General features: G+C 43.2%; 1 protein-coding gene across 1 annotated transcript in view; it reads right to left on the bottom strand.

The window, feature by feature from the left end:
* Positions 1–4,507, bottom strand: part of mgat4a (alpha-1,3-mannosyl-glycoprotein 4-beta-N-acetylglucosaminyltransferase A) — a 273,579-nt gene extending 269,072 nt beyond the window's left edge. The window contains exon 1 of the mRNA XM_033023224.1: positions 3,975–4,507. Coding sequence (XP_032879115.1) covers positions 3,975–4,068 — 94 coding nt within the window. The 5' untranslated portion in view covers positions 4,069–4,507. The remainder of the gene's footprint in view (positions 1–3,974) is intronic.
* Positions 4,508–13,632: the final 9,125 nt, after the last annotated feature.

Raw genomic sequence — 13,632 nt, 5'->3', positions numbered from 1 at the left:
CTCAGCAGGACAGACTGAGTTACCCCCCCCCCCCCCCACAACTCTCAGTTTGAGGAAGGGTCTCGACCTGAAACCACACGTATTCCTTTTCTCCAGAGATGCTGCCTGTACGCAGAGGTGCCGTTTTGGAGAAGTTAACTTATCTTCAACAAAGACACCATTTTATTTTTTCAAACATTAAACTACGCTGTGGCTCTCACCTGAAGCTGCAGTAATATTCACATTTGATTACCTCCAAATGCTACTAGCATTGCCAAAACCTTTGACGGGACACTTTAGACCAGTACTTTACAAAGATGTCACTAACAGTTGATAGATGCAAAATAATGGAGTAACTCAGCGGGTCTAGTAGCATCTCTGGAGAAAAGGAAAAGGAATTGGTGATGTTTCGGGTCGAGACCCTTCTTCAGACTCTGTCTGAGGAAAGGTCTTGACCTGAAATGTCACCTAATCATTTTCTGCAGAGATGCAGCCTGACCCGCTGAGTTACTCCAACATTTAGTGTCTATCTTCAGTGTAAACCAGCATCTGCAGTTCCTTCCCTCACTAACAGTTCAAATGCTTCTGTATACAGTGTATTCCATTTGTTTATCTCAGTGTGGGGAGTTCTAGTTTATCCCTCATCTTCTCTTCCACCTCCTTCCCTACAGCTGAGAGAGAATTAAGCTTTGGAAATTACCTTCCTAAGCATCTTCTGTTCTCAGTCTTCAAAAGCAGCAGACTTACGACGGCAGCAACATTTGACCCCAACAGTCAGCTAGGATCTGGGTTCAAGCCCCACTCCAGATACTGACACTGGACTTCGCTGACTTTGACTTTGTTGTTAACTCCAGCGTCCTTCCAAAATGTGTGGCTAAGATCCCCTCAACATTTCTATGAACAGCTGAAGAGTGCGTTCAATACCCAGGGAAATATTTATCCAACAACCAAAGTTGTCATCATTAGTCTCAATATTGCATTGGGGACCCAGTGCTCATGAATTACCCTGTGCACTGCTCGACGCTCCATGCCATTTATCTCACTGCTTCTTTTGGTTCTTGCATATATCCCTGCAGACAACAATAATCATACTTCCAAAATAGTGTATTTACTGTGAAATGATCATCAGGCTAATGGATGTAAAAATCTCTACGCCAATGCAAGCTTGGAGTGTTCATTAAGATATCTCATTGACTGAGATTTTGGTTACACATTCTATTATTTGCTTCTTCAGTTCAATGCTCACTTTTGTTTAACGATGCTCTGTGAAGCAGCTTGGATATTTTTCTCTGTTAAAAGTGCTACATTAATCCAAGTTATGCATACCTTAAGAGCTATTTGGGCCAAATGCAGGCCAGTGGGGCTGGCTCAGGAGATAAATTTGTCGGCAGAAAAGAGTTGGACCATTGGGCCTGATTCCTTGTGGTATAACTCCATGATTCTACATTGCCAATCAAGTTTCATGAACTGTTCACAGTTTCACGAATGTTCATTGTAAAAACTGCCTATGGGGTTATGGGGAGAAGGCAGGAGAATGGGGTTGAGAGGGAAAGATAGATCAGCCATGATTGAATAGCATCGTAGACTCGATGGGCCGAATGGGCTACTTCTGCACCCATGTCTTATGATTCAGTTGGTCCGATAAGGGGAAAAGGCACAATTTAACCTCTGCTGAACAATCATGCCTGACACTTTCAAACGTCAGACAGCATTTGGATCTGAATACTCAAGCTTGTGAATTTCTTCTATTCCCTCCGAGAACACACAAGGCTATAGAGACCAACCAGGAAAGAATGAGCTAGAATTTACGAGACTGCATTCCATCTCTCATCTGGTCAATTTTGAGTCCGGTGCTTTCCTCTTCTCACTCCCATGTAGAAATCACAGCTGTGTTTATACATAATCTCCTCCCCCCCCCCCCCCCCCCAATTTCAGGCACCATAATGCTTGGGGCACATGGCTTCACAGGCATTGTAATTGCTCAGGTGTGATTAATTGCCAAGTATCAGGTGTCAAGTATAAAAGAGCTCTCAGCACCTAGTCTTTCTTCCAGTCTTTCCATCACCATTGGAAACTTTTATTGCTGTTTATCAACATGAGAACCACAGTTGTGCCAATGAAAGTCAAAGAGGCCATTATGAGACTGAGAAACAAGAATAAAACTGTTGGAGACATCAGCCAAACCTTAGGCTTACCAAAAAAACTAACTGTTTGGAACATCATTAAGAAGAAAGAGAGCACTGGTGAGCTTACTCATTGCAAAGGGACTGGCAAGCCAAGGAAGACCTCCACAGTTGATGACAGAAGAATTCTCTCTATAATAAAGAACAATCGCCAAACACCTGTCCGACAGATCAGAAACCGAGGATTTGGCAATTACCACTGTCCGCTGAAGACGTCATGAACAGAAACACAAAGGTTACTCTGCAAGATGCAAACCACTGGTTAGCTGCAAAAATAGGATGGCCAGGTTACAGTTTGCCAAGAAGTACTTACAAGAGCAACCACTGATGGGACGAAGATTAACTTATATCAGAGTGATGGCAAGAGCCAAGGTATGGAGGAGAGATGAACTGCCCAAGATCCTAAACCTACCACCTCATCTGTGAAACACGGTGGTGGTGGTGTTATGGCCTGGGCATGTGTGGCTGCTGAAGGCACTGGCTCACTTATCTTCATTGATGATACAACTGCTGATGGTAGTAGCATAATGAATTCTGAAGTGTATAGACACATATCTGCTCAAGTTCAAACAAATGCCTCAAAACTCATTGGCCGGCAGTTAATTCTTCAGCAAGACAATGATCCCAAACATACTGCGAAAGCAACAAAGGAGTTTTTCAAAACTAAAAAATGGTCAATTCTTGAGCGGCCAAGTCAATCACCCGATCTGAACCCAATTGAGCATGCCTTTTATATGCTGAAGAGAAAACTGAAGGGGACTAGCCACCAAAACAAGCATAAGCTAAAGATGACTGCAATACAGGCCTGGCAGAGCATCACCAGAGAAGACATCCAGCAACTGGTGATGTCCATGAATCGCAGACTTCAAGCAGTCATTGCATGCAAAGGATATACAACAAAATACTAAACATGACTACTTTCATTTACATGACATTGCTGTGTCCCAAACATTATGGTGCCCTGAAATGGGGGGATTATGTATAAACACTACTGTAATTTCTACATGGTGATACCAACTTGTATAAAAATGGCCTTTATTAAAATCTGGCAATGTGCACTTTAACCTCATGTGCTTTTTCTCTATTACAAATCTCAAATTGTGGAGTACAGAGGCAAATAAATAAATGATGGGTCTTTGTCCCAAACATTATGGAGGGCACTGTAACTACAAATGCGCAAAGTCCACAACTGTTAAAGAGCAACAAAAGAGAAACAAACATAACCCGTGGAAAGAAAATCTGTCCAATTTCACAATTAGTTACAGAGGGAATAAGTGGAATATTCAAAACTGCCAGTACTTTTTATTCATAAATCAAACGAAACATTTTATATGGATTCCTTAACGCGGAGACATAAAACACTCCGGCGACCTGTTCCTCACGGGACTGAGACCTAAACCTCGAGTCTTGTCAGCCTGGTCAAACTCAGGCGCTGAGAAGTCACTTACTTACACGCCACAAACTGGCCAACAAGGAAACACAAGCAGAAAATACGCGGCGGAGACTCTCTGAGCCGCCAGCTTCCCTCTTTCCTATTCACGGGTGTAGAAGTGTTGCCACAAAACGCACGTTTCAAGTCACCGCCCGCCACACATTCCTCTCTGTATATACATTGAAGGTTGGCAGCTTCATCCCAAACGTGACAAATGCAAAAACCACACACACGGCCAGCAGCTTATAACCAAACACACCAGTATTTAACTTGAATCTGTATGTACAGTCAAGACAACCCCCCCCCCCCCCCCCCCAATTGATCTCTATATTAAAAAAAACATGCACATTTATTAATGGATCTGCAATGTGAAACTGTACCTTTTCCATTTTGCCAGGCTGTGTACCAGGACAGGCTGAGGAAGGAGGTGAGAAACACTGACACTGTGGCCAGAGTCCCATTCCTGAGCCTCATCTCATTGCTCACTGAGTCGCCGCCGTAGTTTCGCTATCTCTCTCATAGCAAGAGCTGGGGCTCTCCAGTCCGTTCCCGCTGCTTCCGTCTACCAGGGGAAATCTTATTTATACCACATATTTTTTGTCCTCTGCTTTTAAAAATCCCACATTAAAAATCTCGAAAACAAAAACAAAAAAATTGCTGGGATTAAAGGAATGCTTGCTTTTTTATTTGTTGCTGCTGCGGTTCTTTCCAACCACCCCAGCCACCTAGTACTTTGTGTGCGGCTTATGAGTTCCGCATAGATGCCAAAGCAAAAGCTAAATTAAAATCCCCCCCCCTCCTTTCCTCCCAATGTAGCAGGCGAACACTACATAAACGTCCAGGAAGCGCAGCGTTGAAAGCAAGAAGCCAGAGCGGAGCAAGAGCTTTTTGCTCGCCCGTGGTTTTCCTGCCGGGCACCGGTAGCAACAAGCCCCGCCCTCCCTCCATGCCCATTGGTTCCCCTCCACCACCCTCCGCCTATCGCCGAGCCTTGGAGCACGGCGCTCAGTCCCGATTGGACGAGCCGTCTGTCTGTCCGACCGACCACCACGACGTCACAATCAAGGGTGTAATGACAAGTCCCGCCTGTCAATTACAGCTCCGGGCAGCTCAGCTTTATTTGTGAATTGGTGGAATGGTGAAATAATAACCCAGGAAGGCGAATAATTCGACCGGTGAGTATATATCGGTCATCACGTACAGGAAAGCAAAGAAACCGCAACGTGCAACAAAATGAAAAGGTGCAGGCAGACGTCAGTTCAGCTCCCAACTATTCTTTCTGATGTTTATGAATACTTTCAGTGCCGCTTGGCATTTTGGAACTGTGTATAAAGGTTGTAATTCGAAAATGTCAGTCTTCAGTTCCCAAGCACCGTGTTCTGTTTGAGGATAGCTGGAAGTATTTAGATATGTATCAAATTTTGGATTTTACCTGTCTACCAACTTCGTGTGCACATATTAAACCCATCCTTCATACATATATAAAATGCCAGATAAGATATACAATTAGAAATGGTTATAAATATATACATATATATATATTCACGAAGGATAATATACTAGATAAGATACTAGATAAGATATAAAATTATAAATATGTGTGTATATATATACATTTTTAGTATATATATCCATTTCTAATATAAATGATCATTTCTAGTATATATACACATTTCTAATATATATATTTCTAATTGTATATACACATCTCTAATTATATATACTTCTAATTATGTAAACATACACATCTCTGTGTATATATATACACATTTCTAATTGTGTGTGTATATATATATCTATACATTTCTAATTGTGTATATGTATCCATTTCTAATGTTATATATATATTTGCACATTTCTAATTATATATGTGTATATATGTGCATATATATATATATATATATATATATACACATATTCACACATGTATGTACATATATATGTATGTGTATATATATGTATGTGTATATATATATATATATATGTGTGTGTGTATATATATGTATGTCCATATTTATATGTATGTATATGTGTATATATATGCATTTTAATTATATATAAATAATTAGAAATATATAAATGTCACACCTTAACTGGATGGGGACCGACATTCTGGCAGGCAGGTTTGCTAGGGCTATACGTGTGGGTTTAAACTAAATAGTGGGGGGGAGCGATTGACAAATTGGGAGTATAAAGATGGAGTTGAAGGGGAAGTGAGTACAGGAAAAGTTACAAAAGACTCCTGAATTAATGGGAGTTTGAGAAGGGATAAGAGAGTAAGGTCAAGGCCAATTGCGAGCGGTGCGAGAGGGAAGGTGAATACCGAGGTCAAGGTGCTGTATATGAATGCGCAAAGTATAAGGAATAAAGTGGGCGAGCTTGAGGCTCAGTTAGAAATTGGCAAGTTTGATGTTGTGGGAATTACAGAGACATGACTGCAAGAGGGCCAGTGATGGGAACTGAATATTCAAGAGTATACCTCCTATCGAAAAGACAGACAGGTGGGCAGAGACGGTGGGGTAGCTCTGTTGATGAGGAATTAAATTCAGTCCCTTGCAAGGGGTGACATTGAAACAGATGCGGAGTCAGTATGGATAGAACTAAGGAATGGTAAGGGTAAAAAGACCATAATGGGACTTATCTACAGGCCCCCAAACAGTAGCCTGGATATAGGGTGCAAGTTGAATCAGGAGTTAAAATTGGCATGCAGTAAAGGTAATGCTGTGGTTGTTATGGGAGATTTCAACTTGCTGGTAGACTGGGAAAATCAGGTTGGTACTGGTCCCCAAGAAAGGGACTTTGTAGAGTGCCTCAGTGATGGATTCTTAGAGCAGCTTTTATTGGAGCCTACCAGGGAGAAGGCAATTCTGGATTTAGTGTTATGTAATTGTCTGGATTTGATAAAAGGACCTCGAGGTTAATGAGCCATTAGGAGGTAGTGACCGTAATATGGTCAAGTTTAATCTACAATTGGAGAGGGAGAAGGGTAAATCGGAGGTGTCAATGTTACAATTGAATAAATGGGACTATGGAGCCATGAGGGAGGAGCTGGCCAAAGTTGACTGGAAAGATACACTAGCAGGGATGACAGTGTAACAACAATGGCAGGTATTTCTTGGAATAATACAGAAGGTGCAGGATCAGTTCATCCCAAAGAGGAAGAAAAATTCCAAGGGGAGTAAGGGGCGACCATGGCTGACAAGGGACGTCAGGGACAGTATAAAAATAAAAGAGAAGTACAACGTAGCAAAGATGAGCGTGAAGCAAGAGGATTGGGTAATGTTTAAGGAGCAACAGAAGATAACTAAAAAGGCAATATGGGGAGAAAATTAATCCACATTAGTGCTAATCAAGAGCCTCTGTACCACCTCCTTCTTAATCTCAAACTACCTTAACATATTTGTATTCTCGCACTGAAAGTAAACATGCAGGTACAGCAGGCAGTGAAGAATGCTAATGGCATGTTGGCCTTCATAACAAGAGGAGTTGAGTATAGGAGCAAAGAGGTCCTTCTGCAATTGGGGCCCTAGTGAGATCACACCTGGAGTATTGTGTGCAGTTTTGATCCCCTAATTTGAGGAAGGACATTTTTGCTATTGAGGGAGTGCAGCAGAGGTTTACAAGGTCAATTCCCAGGATGATGGGACTGTCATATGCTGAGAGAATGGAGCGGCTGGGCTTGCATTCGCTGGAGTTTAGAATGGTGAGAGGGGATCTTATTGAAACATATAATATCATTAAGGGTTTGGACATGCTGGAGGCAGGAAACATGTTCCCGATGTTGGGGGAGTCTAGAACTAGGGCCCACAGTTTAAGAATAAGGGGTGAGCCATTTAGAACAGAGACGAGGAAACACTGCTTCACACAGAGAGTTTAAACATGGAAACATAGAAAATAAGCACAGGAATAGGTCATTCGGCCCTTCGAGCCCATTCAATATGATCATGGCTGATCATCCAACTCAGTATCCTGTACCTGCCTTCTCTCCATATCCCCTGATCCCTTTAGCCACAAGGGCCACATCTAACTCCCTCTTAAATATAGCCAATGAACTGGCCTCAACTACCTTCTGTGGCAGAGAATTCCACAGATTCACCAATCTCTGTGTGAAAAATGTTTTTCTCATCTTGGTCCTAAAAGATTTCCCCCTTATCCTTAAACTGTGACCCCTTATTCTGGACTTCCCCAACATCGGGAACAATCTTCCTGCATCTAGCCTGTCCAACCCCTTAAGAATTTTGTAAGTTTCTATAAGATCCCCCCTCAATCTTCTAAATTAAAGCGAGTACAAGCCGAGTCTATCCAGTCTTTCTTCAGATGAAAGTCCTGACATCCCAGGATTCAGTCCGGTGAACCTTCCATGTACCCCCTCTATGGCAAGAGTGTCTTTCCTCAGATTAGGAGAACAAAACTGTACGCAATACTCCAGGTGTGATTTCACCAAGACCCTGTACAACTGCAGTAGAACCTCCCTGCTACTATACTCAAATCCTTTTGCTATGAATGCTAACATACCATTCGCTTTCTTCACTGCCTGCTGCACCTGCATGCCTACTTTCAATGACTGGTGTACCTTGACACGCAGGTCTCGTTGCATATCCCCTTTTCCTAACCGGCCACCATTCAGATAATAAGTCTATATAATATAATGAGAGTCTGTGGAATTCTCTGCCTCAGAGGGCGGTGGAGGCCAGTTCTCTGGATACTTTCAAGAGAGAGCTAGATAGGGCTCTTAAAGAACGCAGAGTGTGGGGATATGGGGAAAAGACAGGAAAGGGGTACTGATTAGGGATGATCAGCCATGATCACATTGAATGGCGGTGCTGATGTGAAGAGCCGAATGGCCTTCTCCTGCACCCATTGTCTATGTCTAAATATAATTAGAAATGCATAATATATATATAAAACGCATTTCTAATTTTAAAACAGAGTAAAATAATCAAACTTTAATTCTAAAAGAAATCCATATTAAATAGACGTATTTGTCCTTCAAGAACGAGGAAAAGGACATAATTATCTTGTCCGAAGGTTCCCAACCTGAAACCAGCACGATACCAGCATCTGTAATTTTTTGTGTCTTCTTGATTAACTTTGTTACTTATTGTATTTGTTAATTTCACAGTTTGTCAGTAACATTGTAAGTGCTGCCTTGTTTCAAATTGCCCCTCGAGCATTTGGAAAGAAATATAGATTTGCTGCATTTCTCAAAGAATAAAAAGCATTCCATTTGCTCCCTTATACATCAAAGGAGACATGGTGGAGAGAGTCAACGACTTTAAGTTCCTGGGAATAAACATCTCCCAGGACCTCAAATGGCAAATGAACACCGTCACTCTCTTGAAGAAGTCTCATCAGCGGCTGTATTTCCTGAGGTCTCTACGGAGAGCTAACGTCTCACAGCCGCTGCTGCTGTCCTTCTATCGATGCGCCGTGGAAAGTATCCTCACCTATGGAATCCTGGTGTGGTTTGCCAGCTGTACTGTGGCTGAGAGGAGGGTGCTGCAGGGAATTATAAAAACTGCGCAGCGCATTACAAACGCTAACCTGCCCTCCTTGGATGACATATACAAGGCCCGATGCTTGCACAGGGCCATAAATATCAAGAAGGACACATCCAACCCTGCCAACCACCTTTTTACTCGGGGAGGCGACTCAGGTCTCTGCAGGCTCGCACCGGTAGATTAAAAAATAGTTTCTACCCATGTGCGATAAAAGAGCTTAACTCCAATAGTGAACACTGGGAAGCAAGAAGTAACTTCGAGGAATACCGCTAAATTCTTTTAAACTCTTTTAAAAATGTATTTATTATTTTACTATTAACTGTACATATGTGTATTGGTTGTCGTGTTGTATTTCTTTTAACGGAGGAGAAGCAAATAGAATTTCGTTGCTCAGTTTTGTGCAATGACAATAAACATATTCTATTCTATTCTATTTCAGAAGAGACCATGTGATGGGAGGAAGCCTTCTACTACTTAGGTAGTGAGTCACGAATGAGAATGTCTTAATCTTGGACTATCTTTGATTGGATTTTACTGGACTTTATCTTGCACTAACCATTATTCCATTATCATTTATCTCTACACTGTAAATAGCTCGATTGTAATCATGTATTGCCTTTCTGGTGACTGTTCAGCACACAACAAAAGCTTTTCACTGTACCTCGGTGCACGTGGCAATAAACTAAACCCCTCTACTTCCTGAGAAGATTACGGAGATTCGGTATGTCAAGGAGGATTATCTCGAACTTCTACAGGTGCACAGTAGAGAGCATGCTGACTGGCTGCATCGTGGCCTGGTTCGGCAACTTGAATGTCCAGGAGCGGAAAAGACTGCAGAAAGTTGTGACCACTGCCCAGTCCATCACCGGCTCTGACCTCTCCACCATCGAAGGGATCTATTGCAGTCGCTGCCTCAAAAAGGCTGCCAACATCATCAACGACCCACACCATCCTGGGCACACACTCATCTCACCGTTGCCATCGGGAAGAAGTAAAGGAGCCTGAAATTTGTGACATCTAGGTTCAGGAGCAGCTACTTCCCCACAGCCGTCAGGCTACTAAACATAACATCAAATAAGCACTGAACAATAACAGTCTATTATTATTATTGCACTATATCTGTTTATTTATTGTTTATATGGTCTATGGTCCATGGACACAGTGAACGTTTATCTTCTGTTTGTATTATGTTTATTTATTCTATTGTGCTGCAGCAAGTAAGAATTTCATTGTCCTATCTGGGACACATGAGCATAAAACTCTCTTGACTAAACTACTTTCACTCCATCTCAATGCACAAAATGCCCATGTATTCGTTTTTAGTTTAGTTTAGAGATACAGCGCGGAAATAGACCCTCTGGCCCACCAAGTCCGTACCAACCAGTGATCCCCACATGATAACACTATCCTACACACACGAGGGACAATTTACATTTTACACCAAGCGAATGAACCTACAAAACTGTACATCTTTGAAATGTGTGGGAAAAACTGAAGTTCTCGGAGAAAACCCACACTGTCACAGTGGGAACATACAAACGCCGTACAGGCAGCATCCGTAGTTGGGACCTACCCCGGGTCTCTGGCGCTGGAAGGTGGCAACTCTACCACAGTGCTGGCCGTTCCTTAACATTAATGGTTCCAAACTTTTGGATTTGAAATGCCATTCTGAGACTATGGATCAAGTCAAGCTTCAGGTCTTATGCTCATGTGCTCCTTGAGGGATAATAATAATAATGGATGGGATTTATATAGCGCCTTTCTAATACTCAAGGCGCTTTACATCGCATTATTCATTCACTCCTCAGTCACACTCGGTGGTGGTAAGCTACTTCTGTAGCCACAGCTGCCCTGGGGCAGACTGACGGAAGCGTGGCTGCCATTCTGCGCCTACGGCCCCTCTGACCACCACCAATCACTCACACACATTCACACACATTCACACACAGGCAAAGGTGAGTGAAGTGTCTTGCCCAAGGACACAACGACAGTATGCACTCCAAGCGGGATTCGAACCAGCTACCTTCCGGTTGCCAGCCGAACACTTAGCCCATTGTGCCATCTGTCGTCTACTGCTGTGCCACAATGCCGCCTTCTGCTCCACCATGCCACCTTAATTAATTCTGTGGCATTGCCAATGCACACCAGCTACCATGTGGAGCACACACACACACACACACACACACACACACACACACACACACACACACACACACACACACACACACACACACACACACACACACTTGTCAGAGCCCAGCCGCTCCTGTCTCCATCTTGAACCCTCTGTGCTATCTGCATGCCACCAATTCTGGTCACGCACAAAATGAATGAAATACACACGTCAGTAAATACCAGTAATAAAAAACAATAGATTATTATGTTGTAGATGCATGACCTTCACCAGAACAGTAGCAGCTGCGCAAGTTAAAAGCAAAATGATTGGAAAGATTAACTGAACGAGAAGCTGATATACGCCAAGGGCACGGTGATCTGTCTCCCAGGGTTTGACACAGGTGGCAACAGAAGAGGTAGATGTGTAAGAAGGAACTGCAGATGCTGGTTTAAACTGAGGATAGGCACAAAAAGCTGGAGTAACTCAGCGGGGCAGGCAGCATCTCTGGAGAGAAGGAATGCATTGGCTCTCCTTCCAAAATTCTCCCAAGTCTAGAATGGCTCCTACAAATCAAAGGATGGAAAATGTAATTCTGGCATTTAATAACAGTGGGAGAGAGGAAATGTGAAACGACAGAATAGTTTGAGTCATTGCTGGAATCTACAGTTTAAAAAAATTTGGTAATTAGGCATCTAAAAATATCATTACAGATTCAACATTCAACATGGATGTAGGAAAGGAAAATCACATTTGATGAATCTCCTGTAGATTCTTAAGAGTGAGGTTGTGGATTGTCCTTCTCCGTGGATTGTCACCTTGTCGTGGTGGAGAAGCTTGTGTGGTCCTGAGATCCTGAGAGCGATGCCGTCTGGAGCTATGCTCCTGGTAGGGCCACCCATGGCGGTAAGGTCGAGGGGGAGGTCCCTGACAAAGAGCAATCCAACCAAGACCTCAACGGTGGAACAGGTGGAGGATGATGGATGGCTGACCTTAGTGGAGCGTCACAACGGCTGGGAAGGCGGATGAAGGCTGCAGCAGAAAAGGGTCTCCGGTCGTCTTGGACTGCATGCCACTGGATCCTGATCCAGATCTGTGAAGGACTGTGTGGTGGCTGTCTGTGCACCAGTCTCCCCACGTTAAACATAGTCAGGCACTGGGGCCCTCTTACCCAGGAGACACCCATGGTCTGCCATGACCGAAGAGGTTGTAAATAGCAGAATAATCAATCTGGTTTATTTGTTTATAAGAATTGTTTAAATGAAATGAGAGCATACGGGATATGTATTAAGAATTGGTCAATATGTAGTAAACACAGTGGGAATAAGAGGATTATGAGGCCGTGACGAGTGAGGTGCTACCTTACTTGTCACGTATTTGGGACCCTGTTGTTCAGAATTATCCAGTGAATTGGATAATGGGATCAAGTGTAGCGTGTCAAAATTTGTTGATGATACAAAGCTTGATGGCTGTGTGAGTTAAGATGTAGGACCATCTAAAGCTAAATTAATGAGTAAGAATGTGGTAGAAACTGGAACACATAAAATCCATCCACTTTAGAGAATGTAATAGAAAGAGAGGTGTATTTTTTGAATGGGTGGGCAATCTGGCCAAAAGGTCATGTGGAAAAGGTAATGTGCAACGTGGACTAGGCGCAGCAGTAGAGTTGCTGCCTTACAACGCCAGAGACCCGGGTTCAATCCTGACTACTTACAGTCTGTATGGAGTTTGTTTGTTCTCGCTGTGCAGGGGCGGAATACCCGGGTGGGGGGGGCCAGAGGGAACACATCCCCCCCCATGTTTTGAGAGGTGGGGGACATCCCCCCCGAAATTTTTGTGATCCCGATTTTAAAATCTCCGTTTTTAGCGCTGGATTGAGCCTCCGAAGCCTCGCACGTGTGTGTGAGCAAAGATCCTATAGGATCTTTGTGTGTGAGTGTGCGCATGCGCGCGTGGCCGCCAAAAAATTGTGTCCCCCGTCCCCTCCATGTTTTGATAGCGTGTTCCGCTCTTGTCGCTGTGACCATAAGTGTTTTCTCCAGGTGCTCTGGTTTCCTCCCACACTCCAAAGACTCACAGGTTTGAGTAGGTTGATTGACATTTTTAATTGTCCCGAGTGTATAGAAACATAGAAAATAGGTGCAGGAGTAGGCCCTTCGAGCCTGCACCGCCATTCAATATGATCATGGCTGATCATCCAACTTAGTATCCCATACCTGCCTTCTCTCCATACCCCCTGATCCCCTTAGCCACAAGGGTTACATCTAACTCCCTCTTAAATATAGCCAATGAACTGGCCTCAACTATCTTCTGTGGCAGAGAATTCCAGAGATTCACCACTCTCTGTGTGAAAAATGTCTTTCTCATCTCGGTCCTAAATGATTTCCCCCTTATCCTTAAACTGTGACCCCTAGTTCTGGACTT

The sequence above is a fragment of the Amblyraja radiata genome, chromosome 6 (assembly GCF_010909765.2).
Source record: "Amblyraja radiata isolate CabotCenter1 chromosome 6, sAmbRad1.1.pri, whole genome shotgun sequence".
Lineage (NCBI taxonomy): Eukaryota > Metazoa > Chordata > Chondrichthyes > Rajiformes > Rajidae > Amblyraja > Amblyraja radiata.
Note: the sequence above shows the minus strand (reverse complement) of the source record. Positions and strands in the feature narration are given on the sequence as shown.